Source organism: Conger conger, chromosome 3 (assembly GCF_963514075.1).
Source record: "Conger conger chromosome 3, fConCon1.1, whole genome shotgun sequence".
Classification (NCBI taxonomy): domain Eukaryota; kingdom Metazoa; phylum Chordata; class Actinopteri; order Anguilliformes; family Congridae; genus Conger; species Conger conger.
In genome coordinates, this window is record NC_083762.1 from 41,732,253 (window position 1) to 41,755,762 (window position 23,510).

Consider the following 23,510-nt stretch of genomic DNA (forward strand, 5'->3'; position numbering starts at 1 on the left):
TCCATCCATCCATCCATCCATCCATTATCTGAACCTGCTTATCCTGCTCAGGGTCGCAGGAGCCTATCCCAGCATACATTGGGCGAAAGGCAGGAATACACCCTGGACAGGTCGCCAGTCTATCACAGGGCACACACACCATTCACTCACACACTCATACACTCATACACTCATACCTATGGGCAATTTAGACTCTCCAATCAGCCTAACGTGCATGTCTTTGGACTGTGGGAGGAAACCGGAGTACCCGGAGGAAACCCACGCAGACACGGGGAGAACATGCAAACTCCGCACAGAGAGGCCCCGGCCGACGGGGATTCGAACCCAGGACCTCCTTGCTGTGAGGCAGCAGTGCTACCCACTGCACCATCCGTGCTGCCTACAAAAAGACTTGCACACTTGTAATCAAAATCTACATTTTAATCTAACAGCAGTGTTGACATTTCAGCCAAATCAAACCTTCATCGGAACGTTCTGATAAAGGCTTGATTTGGCTGAAATGTCAAAAAGAGGCCATTAAAAAAAAAAGAAATAAAAGTATGAACTGAACATACTGGCTTCACCAGTAAACCAGTGGCTCTTGGCCCTCAAGGACAATTACCCAAGAGGAAAGAAAACCAAGACCAGATTTGGATTCAAGTGCCAGATCATGCTGTAGGGCTTAGGTGAGCATTAAAGTAAAACAAGTCACATTTCCATTTGATTACAAATTTTGAAATACAATCACAATTATTCAAAGGGGCTTGTCCTTGCACTGTTGTTCAAAGGGCATGTCTGCACTATTGACTGAAAATAAAAGAAGGGCCATGAATCAAAATCAAAATCAAAAGAGCAAGCAAAAGAGGCCAAAGATAAAGGATCACTGAAAATATCCTTGATTCAGAAAAAGAGATGTAAAGTAACAATTTGGATCCTAGTGTGAATATTGGTTAATATACAGTGCCCTCCATAATGTTTGGGACAAACTATTTATTTGGCTCTGTACTCCATAATTTTGAGCATATTGTTGTTCTCAAAATTGTTTCTGCAAAAATTTGCAAAAATGCTCAGACTTCAAAACCACCTGACACAGTGGCTGGTGAGCCAAATGGTAATGTGAAGCCCTGCTGGGCATCATACTGATATTATCTGATCAATGAAATCAGGGTAAATAGTATTTCAGTTTTCATTTTTACATCTTACCAATAACATCCAGGTTGATGAAGCCCTCTCCTTTTCCATGTTTGTTCTTGATAACAATCTTGTAACGGCCTTGGTCAGACTTCTTAGGGTCCTTTAGCCTGTAGTCTGTTCTGTCAGAGGACGTGTCACAGTGCTGCATTGGCAGGCTAATGCCATTGAAAAGCCATTCAGCCTCAGCTTGAGGATAAGCATCATAAGGAACCGTCATAACAATTGGCTTTCCAACATCAGTCTCCAGGTTCTGATCTGTGGTCTTGATTGTAGGAACAGCTGTTGTAAAACAAATGTATTTACACGTTTTATCTTGACATATGATGCAGAGGGCAAACGGCTTCAGAAAACTGAACTGAACTTACCTGCAAGTTCTAGCTTGGCTCTGGCATCTTTGTCCTTGGCGATGATTCTATACTCGCCCTGGTCACGAGGCCTGATCTCACACACCTGGAGACGGTGAATTTTGCCCTCACTCATCATCTGGTACTTATCACCCTGGACAATTATCATGTTGTTCCTTAGCCATTTGATTTCAACTCGGTCCTTGTTCAGCTCGACTTCATACACAACATCTGAGCCAGGGGGCTCAAATATATCCTTATGGGGTCTGATAATCTCAACCGGTATTTCTGGAGAGGAACAATGAAGAGAATGTATAAAGAGAAGTCCACAAAAGAAGTATTGAAATTGTAAACATCTTAATAAAAGAAAATTCTTGCCTTCAACAAAGAGCCTGGCCCTTGATCGCCTCTCATCCACACCACAGGCATATTCACATTCATCATCAGGTCTGCATTCCTTGATGTGGAGTCTGCATGTCTTCCCATCTTTTTCAAAGCGATACCTTATTAAACAAAGAAGGCCACTTAGATAATTACACAGGAAAAACTAAAGCATCAACATTTCTGCTTTATTGGGAGCAGAATGCAGAATTCAAAATTATACAATTGTACAAATCTACAGTATATGTTAACAGAAAATGCATACCTTGCTCCTTCTCTAATTTCACGGCCATCTTTGTACCATTTCACCTCAGCCTTTTCTTTGGAGATTTCACACTCAAACTCTGCATCCTCAAATTCAGTTATATTCTGGTCCTGCAGCTGCATCAAGAAATCGGTGGGAGCCTCGCTAATGATCAGCTCAGCTGTGGACTTGTCGGAGCCGGCCATGGCAGTGTACTCGCCTTCATCATTAAGGCTGCAATCTTTGATGATCAGCGTGTGCTTGTACTTGTCAACTTTATACAGGATGTGCTTGTTGAAGGTAATCTCTTGGCCTCCCTTCATCCATTTCACTGTTGCATTGAGTCGGTTCACCTTGCAAGAGAAGCTTATGGTCCTCTTCTCCTGGGTCTCACAATCATCAAGAGGCTCAATAATCCTAAGGTCTTCCTCTGTGAGTCCAGATTACATGCATATTGATAAGAATAGACTCCTCAAAATAATCTTTCACCAAGGATATTGAGTGAATGTGAATGGCTTTGTACTTACCTTTTACAATGAGTTTGGCAGAGCTCTTGGCGTGTTCACCACGCTGATTTGTCAAGGCAATTGTGTAGTTGCCATCATCAGACAACTGAGTGTCCTTTATCCTCAGGGAGTAGACATTGTCCTTCTGGACCATAATGAACTTGCCACTCTCAAATATTGTTTCATCATTTCTCAACCATTTGGCTTTGGCTTCTTCAGTATTCGCCTCACAGTTGAAGACAATCTCTTGTCCTTCAATTGCTGGTGTGTCTTTGATAGGTATAATAATCCTGAGTTTTTCTATTGAAAAGGAAAAGACATTTCAATGGTGCATTCCCTGGAACACCAACACACAGTGCTATGCAGTGATACAGCATATGCATTAAAAAGTAGAAAGACATTTCTACTTCCTGTAAATAAATTTTTGTTGTACACATATTACTTTCATTACATTTGAATGAATATATAAATATGTAGTAAATACACAACAGATTAATTAATCAAGTACTGACCCATCACAAGCAAATCTGCTGTTGCTCTAGTAGAGCCAATGAGGGCAACATATCCTCCTTCGTCCTTCAACATACAGTCCTTAACAACAAGTACTCTTCTCTTGCCATCACTGATGATGTCGTACTTGTCTCCTGCTTCAATCTCCTTGTCACCCCTAAGCCATTTGACTTCATACGTGTCTTTGGAGACTGAGCAGACAAATTCTGCCTTTTCACCTTCAACAACTTCCTGGCTTTGTGGCCTCGAAATGAACTCAGCGGCTAGTTCTGAAAGTGAAAACAAAAAGGCAAAACATTTTTTACATGCTTAGTGTACGCTGTCTTTACATTTATTCAAAACCTAACAATATATAATCTTACTTTGTTTACTTTTAATTCTTTGCATCTTTAATGAGATACAAAGTAGTACGACATATGTAAATTACACTATATTGTATATTGTGCTAGAATACCCTGCTATGAGTAATGGACCACTTTTACTGATAACTATTTTCATATCACTTCACAGAAAGAACTGTCATTGTCACTAAAAAAACAACTTTTCTGAAAAATGTGTATCTAATCATCATTACAGTTATTAGTGGAAACTGACCAAGTGTTTAGTGATGCCACAAGAGTTAAGTGAGGCTGAATCAGAGACAAATACCGTGTGAATATGGGACTATTATTCTTCATGGCATATGTAGCTATTTATTATATGATGTGGCTTTAGAGGGCAAATAATCTCTGAGAACATGATAAGCTTCAAATCAAGAAAAATTTACAGCCAATTATGGAATTGCAATTGTGGTTGGAACAGAAACCAGCAAACATAGAGATACCCCAAGAACAAGTTTGAGAACCACCATTTTAGGACAAAGCCTCTCTGATCAATACATTTAATAATGACCTACCATTAATCCTCAGTGTTGCTGATGTTCTTGATCTGGGCAGTCGGCAGTTATACTCTCCTTTGTCATCCATACGTAGGTCCTGGATGATAAGTATTCTCTTTTTGCCATCCACACGTTGTTCATATCTGCCACCCTCAGGCAGCTCCTGGTCACCTTTGTACCACATCACATCTGCACTGGGTTTTGACACCTCGCAGATCATCTTAATGCTGTCAGTTTCAGTACCCTCAACATCAGACAGGTTCTTTGTAAATATAGCCTCTTCCTCTGTAAAGAAAATGCATTATAATCAGTTCTTTTAGAGTGCTGTTTATATTCATATATATGCCAAATACCTGTATATATGAAATGTATATCTAAAAAGTAACTCCTTTGTTGATTCATATTCTACTTATTCCATAAATGTATCAGTGTACAATTTTGAATTTCATATTTTTTTATGTTGTTCTATTGTTAGTACTGTTGTATACTGTATGCTGTTTGGGAAAAGTGGGTAGTAATAACTGAACTCACCAATGACAGTAAGCATGCCAGAGGATTTGGAGGTCCTTGCATCACATTCATATTCTGCCTCATCATCAAAGACTGACTTGTGGATTATAAGAATATGTTGGACACCCTTAGCGATAATTTCATACTTCTTGCTCTTTCTGATTTCACTGCCATCTTTGAACCAGCGTACCTGTTTGAATCAATTAAAAAACATTTTGTGGGTGTATTATACACAGGGATATAAATACATTGCATCTGTTTTTGTCCCATGTCTGGTTACATACCTTTGCATTTTCACGAGAAACTTCACATTCAAATTTGGCTGATTCTTTCTCTTTAACCTCAACATCATGGAGTGGCTTTGTGAACTCAACATGTGGAGCTGCCAATGCAAGCACAGATTTTTAGTATTCTTTGAAACATTTCAGCGTCAGTATGGTCAAGTCAATGATATTATTTATTGACATGGATGTATCTCAACTTACGCTCAACAGTGAGGAAGGCAGAAGTTTTGAAATCTTTTGCAGCACAGGTGTACATCCTCGAATCATCAAGTGTACAGTCATGGATAATGAGCCTTCTCTTTCGGCCATCAGCAACCATGTCGTACTTCTTAGTTTTACGGATGTCCTGTCCATCTCTATGCCACGTAACTTCAGCATTTTCCCTGGAGACTTCACACTCCATAACAGCAGTGGCCTCCTCCTCAACAGTCTGATCCTCCAGAGGTTTGGTGAACTCAACTGGTGGCTCTATACAGTCAGACCAAAGAAATATTTAGTATTACATAAGACTGCTTATACTGTATGTATTATACTTAGAATAGAAAGAACATTCTATTCTAAGAACAATAATAGATTGGCGGGTGCCAACCTTGACATTCCACCATATTATAGAAATGTCTTCCCCATATTAATTTCACCCAGACTGGTATCCAATGATCATAATAATATCACTGATTATAGTAGAAATATTTTTAAGTATATCTAGAATAACATCAACTTTGAATTTGTTTTAAATGCAGTTCCATTTTTGGTTAAGTTGTTTTGTAAATTGTGAAACTAAATTAGCATCAAACTGATGACTGATAACAAAGTAAATGGCCTTTACCATTCACGAAGAGCTTAGCCTGAGTGATGAAGTCTTTGGCTGTCAGTTTGACTTCTCCTGCCTCTGACATTTTCACATCTCTCAGAGTCAGTGTGTGAACTCTGCCTTCTGCACGAGTGACAACCTGTGCAAATAAAATGGATGGTTAAAGCAACAGGAGAATTTTGTATGTGTATCAACCACTGCATGCTTATTGATGTACATGACAAAACACAGGTATTCAGTGCAACATACAATATGACATATAAGCACCATAGATATTAGAGCAGTTTAGAATGTTGGCAATTTATAGAAAATAAATGGAACTTTAAATCAAATCCATAGAGCTCTATTATCTAACTCTGCCAAATGTCATTAATTAAACAATTATTGTTTAATTAATATAATATTTGCAAAACAATACTTGCCACTGCAGCACCATGAAAAAATAGCTAGCTGAAGTGATAAAAGCAAGTTCTTGCCATCATAATGTTTTCAATGGAAAAAAAAGCATAAATACTAAAACCATCCGGTTAGTCAAGTATTGTTACATTGGACATGGAATTGTATATTTTACTTTTATTGTAAGCAGGACATTGTGGAAACTTATAATGTCCATACAAAGACCTTAGAATTCCACAGGATACACTATTATCTGTCCACTGTATCCAAATATGTGTACATGTGTGTGCGTGCGTGTGTGTATGCGTACATGTTTATACTTCTATATGGAGTGCAGAAATCTCATATGTGAAATGAAATGTATAAATATCATATAACATATCATATAATGTAATGGTGAGAACAGGCCACTCAGCCCAGCAATGCTTGCCTTTTCCTACCCCTAAGTGTACCTACTGCTTACGTTTGTCTAAAAGCTAAATAATAACTTCCACCGTATCAAGCCTGGTCTTGAAAAGCCCCAGTGTTTATGTGTCCACTACATGTCCTGGCAAGCTATTCCACACAGTGACCACTCGGTGTTTGAAAAAATACTTCCAACTGTCTGAATTTCTCCTTTGCCAATTTCCATTTGTGCCCTCTCAATTTGCTAACCGCCTACAGTTCACTTTGTTAATCCCTTTAATGAATTTAAAAGCCTCGATCAAATCCCCTCTAAATATCCTTTTACTAAGATTAAAGAGATTAAGCATTTTACTACTATCCTCTAATCTTTTATACATGGAAACAATCTGGTTGCCCCTCTCTGAACCTTTTCCAGCATCTATCTTTCTTATAATGTGGTCCCCAGAACTGCACACAGTACTCCAAGTGTGGTCTAACAAGAATATTCTATAAGGTTAGTATAGCTTCCTCAGACTTATACGCAAAACTCTTGGCTATGTATCCTAGCATCCAGCCTTTTTTTCACTAGAACCTGAAAGGCTTTGGTCAAATATTACCCCCAAGTCTTTTTCAACTTGAGCACTTTCCAATCTTGTACCACCCTTACAAAAAAGTAATCCTGCCATATGTTTTTATTCCTCACATTCCTCAATTTTCCCCCACTTCTGGATTCTGTTTAAATCCTCCTGGATTTCTTTAGTCGATTCCAAACTTTTAGCTAAACCTCCTAGTTTGGTATCATCTGCAAATTTAACTAAAGTACTTTCAATGCCTCTGTCAAGGTCATTTATATAAATGTTAAAGTACATGACTGGGACCCGCAAGGTTGGTGGTTTGATCCCCGGTAAGATCCACAATAAGATCCGCACAGCCATTGGTCCTTTGAGCAAGGCCCTTAACCCTACATTGCTCCAGGGGAGGATTGTCTCCTGTTTAGTCTAATCAACTGTGAGTCGCTTTGGAAAAAAGCGTCAGCCAAATGACATTTAATGTAATGAGGAAGAGCAGTGGACCCAGCACTGGAACCTGTGGGACTCCACTTCCCAAAATACCCTGCTCAGATAAAGTCCCTCCTACTGTGTTCTATCCCGCAGCCAGTTCCGAACCCACTCTGAAATGGCTCCAGTAATTTTGAATTTTGATAATGAGTTTGTCATGCAGCATCTTATCAAATGCTTTTTGAAAATCGAAATATACAATATCACACGCCCTGCTAACATCAAAAGACTTGGTAGCTTCCTGCCAAAAGGTTTGTCAGGCATGGCCTACCCTTATGAAAACCATGCTGGCTATCCCTTAATATGTTATTATTTTCAAGAAATAATTCCAGTTTGTCCCTAATGATAAATTCTGGTATTTTACATGTGATGCAAGTTAGACTGACAGGCCTGTTGTTTCCTAGATCAGTACGGTCCCCTTTCTTATATATTGGTATTATATTACCTTGTTTCCAGTCATCCGATATTTCTCCAGTTTCTAAAGACCGTCTAAAAATAGGCCAATGGTTTAAAAATTCTCACTTAAGCCTTTGAGTACCCTTGGAAATAAGCCATTGGGGCCTGACACTTTATTTGACTTTAGTTTATGTAATTTATCTCGTATTTCTTTATCCCCTATCTTAATATTCCCAAAGACGTTCTGAGTATTGAGTATGCCTTCCAGCCTATTAGTAACCTCCTCCCTGGTAAAACTCTCAACATGAACGATGAACAGTAATTGCAATAAAATTACTTTTTGTAGTTACTTAAGATTACAATACATCCCCTACAAAGGCCCCAAAAAGACTATTTGTAATTAAAATTTATATAATAAATAAACATTAAACTTCACAAAATAGAGCAGGCCAAGCTTACAAAAATACATTATTGACAAGTATGAGTACGGAAATTTTCTATTTGTTAATATGCTATTTGAATTAAAATAGCTCTGCTTGTCTTTGCTCTTGGACAAAAACACTTGAAGCAGTTAAAAATAACCAGAGGAACGCTTGCAGGGCAGAACAGCCCCCTGTGTTATCGCAAAAAGCAGATCAAGTGCTCAAATGGAATTTTCCCTGTGTCCTTATATGCTATAACTCCCTGTAAGCCTATAACTATCTAGGTGAAATTGGCATGCAGGAATCAAAGAATATTATAACTATAATTATTTGATAGAATTGAAAGAATAATATGAAAGAAAATTAATAATGAGCTGTCAAAGTGTGATTATAGTAATGTTGTGTAAATGGAATAAATAGCACGGGAGATTCGTTGTTATCACATAAATCTAAATTACAAAATGTAAAACCTGGTTATGAAATGAGGTGCTAATATGTAAGAAACAACTTTTTCAAGCACTACATTATAATCACTTAGGAAAGGCTCATATCCACAGCGACTTACAATATCGGGGAATATCAGTGTTACGTGATTTATATTTGAATAATTCACCATTTAAGTAGGCCCATTATCAATGGTGTTGAGTTAACTGAACAAACCAACAATTAGCATTGGCAGCTTATATTGCAAGCAGTTTATATTGTTCAAAGGTTCTTATTAGTTCATTAATTTACTTCAACCGTCTTTATTGTTGCTGTAATGATGGAAATAAAAATTTAAAAAACTTACTCTGTCACTTGGCTCCAGCTTTGTGCCCCCAAGGAACCATTCCACTTTAATCCCTTCATAGGAAAGTTCGCATTCAAAGGTGGCGGTCTCCCCAGCGGTAACTGTAACATCCCTGAGTGGCCGCATTAGGCCGATCACGCGTGCTTTGGATTGAGGAGAATACATTGTTAGTTATTCCCCAAGTCCCAAGAGAAAACAGTACTTTTTCAGATGCAAATCCTCATGTTCACTGTCCCCATGAGATGCAGGCCACTGCTATGGAGCTGGTCATTCTCCAGGACAGCTGGGGATTCTGACTCAGGATAACACTGGGGGGGCCTCCTTCATTTGCATATTTGCAGTTTCTTCAAGATGTATATGGTCAGCAGAAAACTTTGAAGAGAGGGATGTTGTTGCTCTGCCAATCACTTGCCACCTACTCTAGATAAGGAATGCAGCTTCTAAAATAGCTGTGGCTCCTGATTGGCCATTGGCCAACCCCCGCCAATCTACTATGCTTGCCAACTGTTGCTGTCAATCAAGCTGCCAGAATTTTCCAAGGAAAGAAAACTATCAAGGTACAAGTTACCCAACTATTATGAAAGCCAACATCAATGTAACAGTTTGTATTTCACAACTAAGTTTTGCATGTGTGGTAAAACCTCTGAACAATGACTTTTGGATATGAAGTGTGTATCTAGGTAGTTACATGTCATAACATGCGTATGTACATATCTCCCATCCTCCTTAAGCACCCACTTAAAATCATACTACAGTTGACACCATTCAATGACAAAACATTTTGTCATAGATGTGTTTGCCATTTCACTGCCATGAAATACACATTAGTTTGTTTTTCAGTCAAGCAATTGGACTATTAAGGATGTTTATCAAACAAAACAAGCTGACTGGATAATTACATTAGGTTCATGAAAACTGTTGTCACTCCTATAAAGCCTGTTGTTTGGCTGGTTGCTACATAAACAATTACAATAACATCATTCATTTTATAAAGTCGGAGTTACATATTAAGGTTAAGAGTCTTGTTAAAACTATACCGCATACATGATATGTTGTGATTGTGTGTGTCTGTGTTGTAACCGTCTCACCTTTAACTCTAAGATGAGCACTGGATTTAGCATTAGCAGCCTGGAAATCTACAGGACCAGCCTGGTCCATTCGCACATTGTACAGGATGAGAAAGTGCTTGGTTCCTTCTTCCTTTATTTCACAGTCCTTGAAGAGTAAAAGATAGAGAAGAAAGAAAACAAAGTTTTTACAACATGCAACATTGACTTTCATCACCAACAACTTATTTACAAAGTAACATCATGAATGGCAATCTTATGTAAACCACGTAAGGATAATCAGTCGCTAATGTTAACAAATACATCAATTCAGAAAATCCCATACAGGAGACTGGTGAAGGGCTTCTCCTTTGAGTTTCCAGTGGCCGTGGACATCTTCCTCTGAGATCTCAGTCTCAAAGCGAGCAGTTTCTGTTTCTGTCACCTCCACACTGTACAGAGGGCGGATGATCTTGATATCACGCTCTGTAGGTAGAGCACACAAACAAACACAAAGGTGAAGATTTATATAAATGTACTCTTTTTTCTGTACATCCCCAATTTAGATAAGAGATTAGAATTAGGATACAAACCCTCAATGTTTAGTTTAGCAGTGGTCTTGTCAGAGCCACAGTCACAGGTGTATTCCCCAATGTTGCCCTTTTCTGCCTTCTTCACAATCAGTATACGCTTCTTGCCATCTGCTTTCATCAAGACGTTCTTAGAGGGTGTGATCTCCTTGCCATCTTTGAACCATTTCACTTCTGCTGCAGGCTTGCTTAACTCACATACTAGCATCACTTCATCCTTCTCAACAGCAGTGTAATCCTGCAATTTGGTGACAAAGTATGGCTCTCCCTCTGTGAAGCACAAAGAAAATCTGGTCAGCTGCATGATTGAGGAGTGATCTAGAAGCATGTTTTCCTCTGATGTAAAGCTGAAATACTTTAGCTCATTTATGTATGCACATTCATACAGATTGGTTGAAGAAGGTTCCTAGACCATGGTCTTGCAACCGTAAACCATCGTGCATGCAAGGTGGGTTCTGAATATTCCAACTAAATCAACTATCAAATTTAGATATGAATCATTGTTATGTTTCAACCATGACACTAGTGCTTGTTATTTCACTTAAAATCATAATTTATTCATTTTACTTGCCTAGTTTTTTCACAAATTCAATTTATTCTGTTTCCTTAGAAAATATTCAGTTTAAACATGTATGATGTACTTCATATACAGGTATGTAACTGTGTGCTCAGTATGCAAAAGTAATGACACACCCAGAAAACAAGGTAAATCATTACTTACCAAGGACAGTAAGCATAGCCTCAGTGCTTTTTCCCATCGCCTCTGCCTTAATCAGTGAAGTGTCATCAATGGACACCTCTTTGAAGGCCAGGGTGTGGATCTTGCCATCTTCCGACATGTGCACTACTTTGCTCGGGTGCAGACGCACATCATTTTTGTACCAGGTGACTGGAACCTTCTCATGAGACAGTTCAACACTGAACTCTGCAGTCTCACGCTCTTTGACTGTAACATCTCTGATGGGCTTGACAAACTCAAGGCGAATTCCTAAGAGGTGAAAAATGAACATATAAAATAAAGGACGATACACTTATGCAATTCAGATTTTACTACAGCTTATTTTCAGACAGGCAGGGGCAGGTGAACCTCAAGTATTAAAATATAAAAAACTGCTTCATATTACCTTGAATAATCAGTTTGCCAGTGGTTCTCTTATCCTCAGCCTCAAACATATACTTTGCTTCATCTTCATATGCAGCAGATTTCACCACCAAGATATGCCTCTTTCCCTCATGGATAATTTCAAACTTCTCATCAGCTTTCACCTCCTGAGTTCCTTTAAGCCAGCGGAAGGACTTGGCTTCCCGAGACACTTCACACTCAAATCTCGCCTCATCCTTCTCATATACTTTCACATCGGACAGAGGGGTTATGAAGGTGAGTGGGAGCTCTGAAATTCAGAAAGACAAAATGTTTATACATTTGCAATAACATAAGTGTAATTGCTCCACTGCGAAAAAATATTTGTATGGCTCTTGAATGAATACTCTACCTTTCACTTTTAGATTGGCAGCACATTTGGCATTTGCAGCCTGGAATACCACTTCTCCTGACTGGGGGATCTTGCAGTTGTATAAAGTCAAGACATGCTTCGGACCATCTTCAACAATTTCAATGTCCTGTAAATCATAATAAATAAAATGTTTACATTGTATGCATATGTTAAGTACAGTATATAACATGAAATCAAGTAAAAATCACATGAATAAAATACATGCAGGATACTGAAAAGATCACCCCTCCAAACTTGAAACATAAACTTTCAATAATATCTCATGTGCAACACAGAACTCTTACATTTTCTGGTAATGTATATACACATAGGTGGAAAAAAGTATCACAAACACACACAGAGAGGTGTGTTGTTAAGGAGTTTTTGATGAAAATAGTTTATTTATACTTTATATGGAGGGCAAACAAGTTAAGTAATGGCTGTTAAATATTGCATACATGTTATTTATATAACATGTATGCAAATTATATCAATATAAAGACATATACAATTTGAAAAACCCATTAATTCATGAAAAGGTTATGAATTCATGAATATCCAGTCTGCTTAATTACTGTATTTATCACAATCTCTTCTGGAGTTGGAGTTTGTGGTGCAGTGCTGAGCAACACGTGTAGACAGTTTTGGTAGTATACTAAAATACAACCCTCAGTTTATGACTGGAGTGGAATCTCCATCACAAGAAAACAAAAATATATTTTCAGGCCTTAATTAACTTTAAAAGCACACCACAATGATGCACGCACAATGATGATGATAATGTTTATTAGTTTTACATGTTTTCTATTCTATTATATTCTATTATTTAAAAGTTCAAACCGTACAGAAGAAGGTGTCAGGACTTCTCCCTTCAGTTTCCATTGGCCATGGACATCAGGCTCAGAGATTTCCACCTCAAAACGAGCCGTCTCTCCATCAAAGAGCTCCACACCATACATGGGGCGGACCACCTTGATATCCCGAGCTGAAAGTGAAAAGTTGAGGCAGTCAGTTTAAAGACAACAAAAACATTTTCCTTTGCATTTTACATTATATAAGCTTTAAGCACTTACCCTCAATTGCAATATTAGCCATTGTCTTGTCTGTTCCACAGTCGCACATGTAAAGACCCTTATCTTTGTCTGCCACTCTCTTAATAGTCAGGATTCTACGTTTGCCTTCAGCCTTCATGGTGACCATCTTAGAAGCCTTGATTTCATTGTCATTATGGTACCATTTCACTGGCACTTCCCTGCTCAACTCACAATCCAGGATGACATCATCTTTCTCAGTTGCAGTATAGTCTTGTAACTTAACTGTGAAGTATGCATCTCCCTCTGAAATAGGAAAGTCATAAGTCACCAAAATGTATGAAGAAAATAGATTTCCATAAGATACATACAGACTTTTATCCTGGTTTCTATGTGACACAGCACACAAATAAAAAACTACATTAATATCATGCAATCTATATTAAGTAGAATCTACCACAGCAAGATCTAACATCAAAAGAGGAAAAAAAGAAACAGAAACAGATGGAACAGAAGTTACCTATCACCATCAGCTTAGCAACTGAAGATTTTCCTTTAGCCTCTGCCTTAATTTGGCAGGTGTCATCTAGAGTGACTTCATGGATTTCTAATGTGTGTTTCTTTCCATCAACATGAGAAATTACAGTTCGGCTGGGATGAATTTTTGTTTCATTTCTGTACCATGTCACTGGTACATTTTCATGAGAAAGCTCAACCTCAAACTGAGCCGTTTTACCTTCCTTCACAGTTTGGTCCGTTAAAGGTGTGATGAAGCTGAGCCTGATACCTATAATATTAGTTCAATGTTCAAGAGATTTAGTTACGTGGAACTAGAGCCCCATTTGGGGTTCTTGAGATGGAGATGGAAGATGGAAGATGGAAGATGGAATTGTGTCGAAATTGGGGGGATGGGATGTGTAATGTTTCACACAATACCAAACCATATTTATTCACAAAACATACTTCATCAAATTTAATTATTGAAGTTTGTTGACGGAATTATGGAGAACATCAATAATTGTAATTATTATGTGTTCTTTCTAAAACTCCAAGAGTACATAATGATGAATAGTGAGACATATATTTACGGTACACGTACCACTAGGAAATTGCACTGCATTATTCATTATTATTAATTATTAATTAATGTACATTTGGCACAATATTAAGCAATACATTTGTCTATGTTCTTCTTTGTAGCTGTATTTACCACAGATTGGCCTACCAAAAAAACACTTACCTTGCACTGTAAGTTTGGCTATTGACTTTTTGCCCAAGGCTTCAATAGCATAATGTCCTTCGTCATCAAAGTCACAATTATTGATGATCAACATATGTTTCTTCCCATCATCAATCGTCTCATACTTCTTGCCAGATGTAATAATTTCTGATCCCTTTGTCCATATAACTTTGGGTACGTCTCTTGTGATAGTGCACTCAAACTTAGCCTGCTTCTTTTCAAGCACTGTCACATCCTTTAATGGGACAATGAAGTCCATTTCAATTTCTGCAAGGAAAGGATACAAAATTGAATTATACTTTTTTGTAGTTTTATTCAACATGATTGAAAATACACAAACATTTCAGGCTCTATTTTCCTCTTTTTATTTTATTTTGCCGGTGCATTGCGAGTGGGGCAAAAGTGGGGGCATGCCAGTCAAGATGGAGCAGTGCATAAGCAGCTTTTACTTGTATTACAATTCTCCATGTTTTTTAATGCCTGTATTGTCTGTATGTATATTTTAATTGTTTATGGCTGTTCTTACATTGTGGTCCCTGGGGTATTGTAGGCTATACAATAGATTCATAATAGATTAATTAAATGCTTTCTTAAATGTCTGGCTACTTCTCCAAATGCATATTCAGTATAAGGTCACTTAAATATGCAATCAGTACAATGATGGATTGTGCATAGGCATCATAACTTATAAAGTTTGAAGAACCCCAATTTGCATGTAATTTATTTAGGATGTTTTGAGGTGTAAAGCTGTATATGAGCATATAATGACTGGTAGCACTTAAAATATTTTACCAATTGTATGTACTATTCATTATTTTTCTTACACAAACCTGAAATATTCTCATTTCAATTAACACAACAATCTTTTATGTTTTTAATTGACTGTAATTAAAATCATAGCTACACTATTGGCCAAAAATATGGAATATGGAATTATACTGCTTTTATAAACAGTTTGACAGAATATTTTGTAACAAACTGACTGTATTTCTTTACTCTTCTAGGAAAGGAGTGGAAGGTGGAGTGTATTGCATTTACAATGTTGGCGTAATTTACTACAATATAAAGTCCTAATGTCCAATGGTGTCGGCTATAGCCTTTCTAGAGTTGAGCTAATTAACTGCATGTTTAATGGAAAACCGGTCCATAATAAATGTTTAGGCAACGTTTCATTGAAAATTCAGATTGAAGAAAATTGAAACAAATTTGTCTTATTTATCAGATTTGCTTGAAAAAAGTTTCAGTCCAAAGAATGTCTTTGGAGAAACCTTGTCTTCTTTTGCAGAGATTGGCAATATGCCCTGCGCATATTATTTCCCACCTGTGCCAGGTGCCTTGAGATGTAGAGCCCCTAAATTTTCTAATTTGCTTACCTTTGACAGTGAGAAGTGCAGTTGTGACTGCATTTAATGCTTGGTAAGAAACTTCACCAGACTGGTCAACTTGGAGATTCTTCAGAGTAAGGAAGCGCTTCTTGCCCTCTGCTTTTATATCACAGGTCTAAAATAAAGAGTAATACAAAGAAGCAAAAACAATTAGCTTCACACATTTAAAAAATCATGCATGCATTTATGGACATACTCATATAATTATGAAAATCTCATTTTGGAGAAATAAGTATATTAAGGTTATAAATGAAGTTCTTACTGGAGATCTAGTCAAAATCTGCCCTTTAAGTTTCCATTCTCCAGGAACATCATCTTCAGAAATTTCTGTATCAAAGTTGGCACTCTGTTTCTCATAGACTTCCACGCTGGCGAGGGGCTTCAAGATCTCTGCTTCACGTTCTGTAACAATAACAGAAATACACTTTCATGAGCAAGGTTTGAGAATCAAATAAGTTAAAATGTTATATCTCACATGATTGTAAAATCAACCCTTTCCTGTGATTTGCCACTGACCTCCAAGAGTTAGCTTTGCTGGGTATCTGCGGCCTTCAACCTCCAAGGAATATTCCCCAACATCATCAGGGGTACAATTTTTAATGGCCAGAGTGAGATCCTTCCCATCCTTCTTTACTTCAGTCTTATTGGTGGGGTCTCTAGGAATCTCCTCATCTCCTTTAAACCATTTCCAGTTTGGAGTGTCCTTAAACAGCTCACACTTGAAAGTGGCAGTGGCCTTGGGTTTCACATGCTGGTCCCTTAATGGTTTCACCAACCAATCTCTAATGACTTCTGCAAATCAAATAATAGTTTGAGAAACATATACGGAACATGCAGATAACGACTAAACCCAGATTAATTACTGATGATATAAACAGAGAAATTTCTAGGAAAATACCAATGACTTTGACAGCTCCTTCAGTCTTGATGTTTTCACACACACATGTGTAAACACCAGCATCATCATCCCCAGCATCCTGGATTGTAACAGCACGCTGAAGTCCAATGATGTTGATAGCCACCTTGCCTGCGACTGTCTTGAGAGGCTTACCATCTTTCTTCCAGACAACATCTTTGTCTTTGCTCAACTCACAGGTCAAGTACATAGGTTGTCCCTTGATTACCGTTATCTCATCTTCCAGGGTTTTTGTGAATCTGACAGGCAGTTCTACAAAATAAATCAGTTTATACTGTGAGGAACAATTTTCAAAACATTCACTGAATGTTAAAATGCTTTGTCAAGTGCTTAATTATTAAGACAATTATTCTTTGCAGGCATTCTACATCAGATTATGCATACAATAAAAATACCTTCAACGATAAGTTTGGCTTTGGATGTCTTTTCTTTATTGCCAAGCTTGGCAACACATGTGTATTCGCCAGTGTCAGAGAGCTGGACATCAATAATTGCCAGTTTACGATCCTTGCCATCTGAAGTAAATTTGTGTTTGGGGCTCTCCCTCAAGTTGCAGTCATCCTTCATCCATGAGGTGATAGCAGTAGAGGGCGAGATCTGACACTCAAAAACAGCCGAGGAGCCAATTGACTCAGCTTCCAGTAACACAATGTCTTTTATCTCTTTCACAAACTTCAGTGGCACAGCCTTGAGCTGGAATCCAAATGGTGAATCCGCTGGGGGTTTTTCACCTCCTGCACCAGGCTTCAGACCTTTCCTCTTGTCACCATCACCGGGGGAGGGGGTTTGTTTTGCTGAAATGTAAATTTGAACATATTACTCATTTTCAGGACACTGTCAGCACATACTCTGGCAAGTACAGTTCAGGTTTATGGGCAGGCAAAATTTTCAACTGGATTTTCTTCTACAAGGTAGGGGAAATCCACATCATAATAGATTCATTAAATGCACTTTTTACCAATAGTATTTTTGGAAAGATTTAAAGAGATTATCAAATTACTGGAAAGAGATTTCTCTAATTTAATTTTCATTTTGCAAGACAGCAAAAGAACAACAGTGCAAACAAGAAATCAACAAGAAATTATACAAAGTGTGTTGTACTTACGTTTTAAGCCTCTACCTCTTCCTGGGCCTAGTTCTTCTTTGGGTTTTCCATCTATGTTAAAAGAACAAAATGACTATCCCGAAACATAATAATGAATTACATGCTAAATTCATCATTAAAATCATTAAGTTTAACAAACTCCCAAACAGGTAATTTGGTAAAACATATGGACACACATAGAGGGACAAATTATACAAAATGATGGAAAAACGCATACCATGCACAGTTAATGGAATGGTCGATTAGACTTACCATTACAACATAACAGTGAAACAAACACAGCTTTATGGAGAGAAAAATACATTTGACTGACAACATAAAAACAGTACACGTGCAACACGGGAAACACAGATGAGGACAGACAAATGTTGGGTTTGAAAGAAGATTAAAAATGGACATGATGGTGATGGATTATTTGGGGTAAAACATGATGTTTTTCCGAAGCACTGGACAGGAGGTCAATGGTGATGATGGGAAGCCTCTCTCTCACCTCGTCTGTCACCCCTCAATCCTGGCGTCTCAAGTGCCCCCTCCTCGGAGGCTGTATCTTCCCAGTCCTCCGGTGAACCATATTTTTCACGAGGAGCCAGTTCCCACCCCCAAGTTTCCCCATCTTCCTCCTCCTCTACCTCAGGTTTTTCCTCAAAGACTTCCTCCTCCAGCTGTGTTGGAACTTTCCGTAGTTGCACAGATCCAGGAGATAGTTCCTTTATTACTGGAACCTTTCCTTTCCCAATTTTCAGGCGGCCCTCTTGTGGAGCCGTTTCTTCTGGTGGCGTTACTTTCTTTGGAACCCTTTTCAATTTAACAGATTCTATGGAATCTTTTGGAGAAACTGCTTTTGGGGAAGGAGTCTTTTTTGGCTCCATGGTTTTTTTAGTGAGTTCCACAGGTTTCAGAGATATTTCTTTGTCTGTTTCTCCAGGCTCTTTTGGTGAACGTCTTACCTTCTGAAGTGGCACTGGCTTGTCTTCCAGCTTTGGACTTTCTATTGTTTTCTTCACTGGGACTGGCTGAGGCAGAGCTGGCTTTTCTTTTTGTTCACGGGGTGAATCTTTCTTCTTGATCTTCTCAGGTTCCACCTTTGTAAATGGCTTCAATTCCACTTTTTCCCTTTCCTGATCCTGTGTTGGAATACTTTTGACTTTTGTCAAAGGTTTCCCAGGTTCCTTGGCTTTTTCATCTTTAGGGGCTTTATCAAATGGCTTTAAGATCACTTCTTTTTCTTTCTCATCTGTGGGAATTCTTTCTGCTCTTTTTCCAGCAGGAACAGGTTCTTTTATTGCTTCATCTTTCTGCTGTTTCTCAGTTCTCTTGAATGTAAAGGGTTCCCTCTTGGTTTCGTCTGGTTTTATCTCTTTTTCTGATTCTACAGCCCCTGGTTTGGCAGTTCTTTCAAATGGTTTCAATTTCACAGTTTCTTGGTCTTTCTCCTCAGGTTTAAGTTTTGACACTTTTTTCTGAGCCAATGTAGGTTCTTTGGGTGCTTCCTGTTCCTTAACCTTTGGAGTTTTCTTTAAACCGACCATTTCTAATTCTTTTTCATCAGTGTGGATTTTCTTTGGAGCAATCTTTTGTTCCACAATAGTATCCTTTTCAGGAATGTCCTTTGGCTTTTTGAATGGTACCTGCTCAACAGCTATTTTATCTTCAGCTTTCTGTTTCATTACTTCTTTTTTGGCCCTTTTAAATTTTTCCTCCTCAACTTCATAACTTTTGGTTACTAAGAACTCTGTTTTAGCTTCACCAAAAATCAATTCTTTTGTTTCAGGTATTTCTTCTTGAGGAGATACCTTTGGTATCTTTTTTAGTGTAACAGTCTCCTGTTCCTCATCCCTTTCCTTTGATATTCTGGTCATTTTCTTCAAGGATGGAATCTCAAATTTCCCTTCTTCCACAACAGGCATTTTACCTTTTTGTTTAAGAGAGGCTGGAGTTGCACTTGGTTTTTCTGAGGCAATGAAAGTTTTATTTAATACACTTAAAATTCAGAGACACTAAAAAGAGTTGAGAACACAACACACAAATCCATAGACATTCACTCCTCCATTCTTTTCCACAAACATAGACTTAAATACCTGACGCAATAGACAAACAAACTAGATTGTACTCAGACACATTTTAAGCAACACAATAGACAATATTTGTTGGAAAATGTATAACATTTTCTTCTTTAAAAAAAATATATAAAGATACATGTATATGCATTACAGTGGATCAGACATCCTTCATACCTTTCTTGGCAAGCCCAGGTGCTGTTACGGGACCCTCAACTCCATCTAGTTTAATCCAGAAATTAAAATAAGACTCATTAGTTCAAAAGAAACACTACATCTATATTATCAAATGATTAACATTATGACAGAAATGATCTGCCCTGACTGAAATCAGGCATGTATGAAATATACAGCCAATTGACCAAAGAAAAATAAATGCACAAACTATTGAGAAAAGGCTATTTCAAATGAAAATGCCTATTTAGGCACTTATTCAAGTTTGCAACATTTAAAGCAAGGAAACTTTAGCATTTAAAGCAGAAGAACCCACCTCAGGAATGTTCCTCATCCCTCATTCTTAGTCTAGCATAGTATAGCTTTTAAGTAGATTCTCAAAGACTGGCCACTATTTATCTTTTGGCTAATTTTTCTGCACAAATATTTCACTGTTGAAACATGTACAAACCTTTTCTTCCATTCATTTTCTCTTGACATTGTTCTTGACATTCTACTACGTACCAAGAAACCCAAGGGCTTCCACTATACATACAAAATATTAACTTTAGAAGTGCTGGAGCAAAACATAGCAAAGTCTGAGCATTTAAAAGACAGGACAGAATATTAAATGCACATAAAAAGCTTGCTTTTCCATACAGTTGGGATTGCTGAAAATATTGCATTCTGTAAATACTGATTTTAAGATAATGAAATACTGTACATATTAAGGATTTACCTGTGGACATGCAGAAGATTTGAACATGCAATTAATATGTTCCAATTTCAGATGAAGAAGGATCCCATAGGGGGACATGACTTTTAAGTACCCTAACATTAGACTTTTAGAGGGTTGTAATATCAGAAACACTTCCTCTTTTTTGGTGTCAGTCTTTTGCTCTTATGTTGCAGAGACTAACTCAACTTGCGAGAAAGACAAATTACTTTGATGATGAAATCGATAATGTGAAAGATATAACATACTCTAGAAATGAGGATGAAATCTCTCAAGATATGTTGTGACTTGGAATTATAAGGTTCCATCTGCATACAGAGTGGTTTTCAGATAGTGAGCTTCACAGATACCAAAGTGAAAGGGCTCCACGAAGATACAACCTTTTAAACCTTTTAAAATTTTAAACAGTATTTTTGAGTAAAACATTACACATATATTTTGCACGCTATAAGCAACATATGACATATGTAAGTTAGAACCTTATAATTCTGAGGTTATGATGTTCCCAGAGGAATAAAGAGTTACTTTTGTTCATCCAGTGGACTTCAGTACCTCTTTCAGTTTTATTTTTTTCTTCTTCAGTTTTGGTGCTGGCAGTAATAGCTTGCTCCTCAGCCTTCTTTGCTTCCTCTCGAACTTCAAAGAAATGTTTTTCTTTTATTAAGCTCAAGAAGTTAGAAAACCCATACATGCTAATGGGCTGTTTTGATGTAAACAACTGATTAGTAAATAAAAAAATATATTCAAAAAAGAGAATTAAAGAGAAATAAACAAAGGAAACACACCTCTAGCGAGGCTTAAATAATTATTTTTTATCTGTACGATTATTAATTCATATATTCATTGATATGAAGTTGAGAGTAAGCTTAGAGATCACATTTCTTTTAATGAATTTGTATTTCTATAATTTTATTTTAATGGAAAATATATAGACTGAACACCAGAATTCTAGGTATGATGAATACCTGGTAGGGCCTTTGCCGGTTCTTGCTTTTGGACTGCTGGTTTTGGTTTTTCTGGAATCTTTGTATCTTTCCTTATTGCTTTGAAAGGACAGTTAAAATTTACTTTAGATACAAAACATTCAAAATAATTTCTCCTCAGCGGAGACTAAACTTTAAAGCAAGCTTTGCAACATGAAAAGCAAAGAGATTAATAGAAAACAGAAAAAACAAGCAATCAAATGTTGTACCTTTTGTGGGGTAGAATTCCTCAGCACCTGGTTCTGGTGCTCCTGGAGAGGGCTTCTTTTCTGCTGTGGGCAGTTTAATGAAAGGGAAGTCATTATGGGAATAAAAATATACCTGTTAAAGACTCAAGCCGATCAAACAAATCCAAGTAACCAACTCAGGTGCATTGAATAAGAGGAAATGAATATAAACACATGTAGTTAAGAACACAACAACAGATACAGAACATAAATGACACAGAAGTAAGATTAAGATTTTTTTTCGGCAAAGATTTTTTCCACAAGATGTTTTTTCCTTTTGCATTTTCTGTACCTTTTGGAGAAGCAATGTCGGTACAACGACTGAAACAGGAGCTAGTCCTGGAGCAGGCCTGCGTGGTTCAGACACTTTCAAGAATATGATGTGACATAAAAGAAATGGAAGGCCGAAGAAGACTCCGAAACAGCAAGGAGTCACACAAGAAATAGATGAGTGATGGACCCATGAAATGGACACACAAGCATGCTTGAAGATTGAGTGGCTGTGTGATATGACAAAATGCCATCCACATTGTCATACTGTAAACAGCTGAGCTCAAGAATATATTAGTGAATAGACTAAATAGTCCATTATTAAAGCTGAAGATGGAATGATTGGGTGATGACTGATTGAAAAAGTAGTCTTTTATAGTACCTCTCAAAGCTGCAGTTTCATCTGTGTCTTTGGCACTCACTTTCCTGAGAGAGATTTCATCTGTATTTTGAGTTTCTTCAAGTTTACATGGAATTCTCTTCTTTAGGCTAGGCACTTTCTTGAATGAAATGTCTTGTTTTTTTTGAAGAATTCTATGTTTACTGGTAGGGATTTCACCTTTCTTTAACTGAAGAGGTTTTTCTTCACCTGCTTTAGTTGGTACTTCTTTGTTTTCGGGTGAAAGCTCTACTTTCTTTTGCGTAATTTCATCACATTCATTAACCATTTCTGTATATGAAACAACACCTCCCTCAGAAACAGTATCTTTTTCCAGAGCAATCAAAAGGTTTTTGGAAGGACTTTCTGATTCTTTCCTGAGTGACTGTTCCTTATCAGTAACCTCTCGTTTCTTTACTGTAACTTCTTCAAATGTAGGATCAACTGATACTATTTTAGGAATGTCACTCCCCTCATTTTGAAAGGCAATTATAGGATAATGTTTTTCCAAAGAACCCTCTTCTTTCTGGAAAGATATGCCAGCATTTATTTTTCTTTCAGGAACATCTCTTGGAAGGTATTTATCTTTTTTGGGAAAAAGACCTTCACATATGTGCTCCTTTTTATCTGGCAACTTCAAATGGGAACCTGTTCCATCAACAGGATGATGAGTTCTCTCCATTGCAGATGCCTCCTTTTTCCATTGACGCACAACTTTTTCTTCAAAGCTCGGAGGAATTTCATTAATTTTAGGACTATCTTTATCCTCTGTTTTGAATGAAATTACCTCTGCAGGGTGAAGTTCTTTTTCCA

At 37.5% G+C, this 23,510-nt stretch overlaps 1 protein-coding gene across 7 annotated transcripts in view; it reads right to left on the reverse strand.

Moving 5' to 3' along the window:
• LOC133123817 (titin-like) overlaps positions 1 to 23,510 on the reverse strand; it is a 208,738-nt gene that overhangs the window by 93,295 nt on the left and 91,933 nt on the right. For 6 of the 7 annotated variants that reach the window (XM_061234427.1, XM_061234424.1, XM_061234426.1 and 3 more), the window contains 29 exons: positions 22,031 to 22,093; positions 20,127 to 20,171; positions 17,893 to 17,943; positions 17,183 to 17,581; positions 16,770 to 17,039; positions 16,388 to 16,663; positions 16,134 to 16,273; positions 15,860 to 15,986; positions 14,487 to 14,753; positions 13,289 to 13,552; positions 13,061 to 13,200; positions 12,216 to 12,342; positions 11,847 to 12,113; positions 11,444 to 11,710; positions 10,726 to 10,992; positions 10,479 to 10,618; positions 10,175 to 10,301; positions 9,087 to 9,229; positions 5,656 to 5,779; positions 5,031 to 5,297; positions 4,830 to 4,927; positions 4,567 to 4,735; positions 4,054 to 4,320; positions 3,161 to 3,427; positions 2,670 to 2,948; positions 2,164 to 2,572; positions 1,896 to 2,020; positions 1,539 to 1,805; positions 1,183 to 1,452 (listed from right to left, as the gene is read on the reverse strand). In XM_061234427.1, the coding sequence (XP_061090411.1) occupies positions 1,183 to 1,452; positions 1,539 to 1,805; positions 1,896 to 2,020; positions 2,164 to 2,572; positions 2,670 to 2,948; positions 3,161 to 3,427; positions 4,054 to 4,320; positions 4,567 to 4,735; positions 4,830 to 4,927; positions 5,031 to 5,297; positions 5,656 to 5,779; positions 9,087 to 9,229; positions 10,175 to 10,301; positions 10,479 to 10,618; positions 10,726 to 10,992; positions 11,444 to 11,710; positions 11,847 to 12,113; positions 12,216 to 12,342; positions 13,061 to 13,200; positions 13,289 to 13,552; positions 14,487 to 14,753; positions 15,860 to 15,986; positions 16,134 to 16,273; positions 16,388 to 16,663; positions 16,770 to 17,039; positions 17,183 to 17,581; positions 17,893 to 17,943; positions 20,127 to 20,171; positions 22,031 to 22,093 (5,922 nt within the window). The remainder of the gene's footprint in view (positions 1 to 1,182; positions 1,453 to 1,538; positions 1,806 to 1,895; positions 2,021 to 2,163; positions 2,573 to 2,669; positions 2,949 to 3,160; positions 3,428 to 4,053; positions 4,321 to 4,566; positions 4,736 to 4,829; positions 4,928 to 5,030; positions 5,298 to 5,655; positions 5,780 to 9,086; positions 9,230 to 10,174; positions 10,302 to 10,478; positions 10,619 to 10,725; positions 10,993 to 11,443; positions 11,711 to 11,846; positions 12,114 to 12,215; positions 12,343 to 13,060; positions 13,201 to 13,288; positions 13,553 to 14,486; positions 14,754 to 15,859; positions 15,987 to 16,133; positions 16,274 to 16,387; positions 16,664 to 16,769; positions 17,040 to 17,182; positions 17,582 to 17,892; positions 17,944 to 20,126; positions 20,172 to 22,030; positions 22,094 to 23,510) is intronic. The other variant, XM_061234423.1, reaches the window with a different exon arrangement.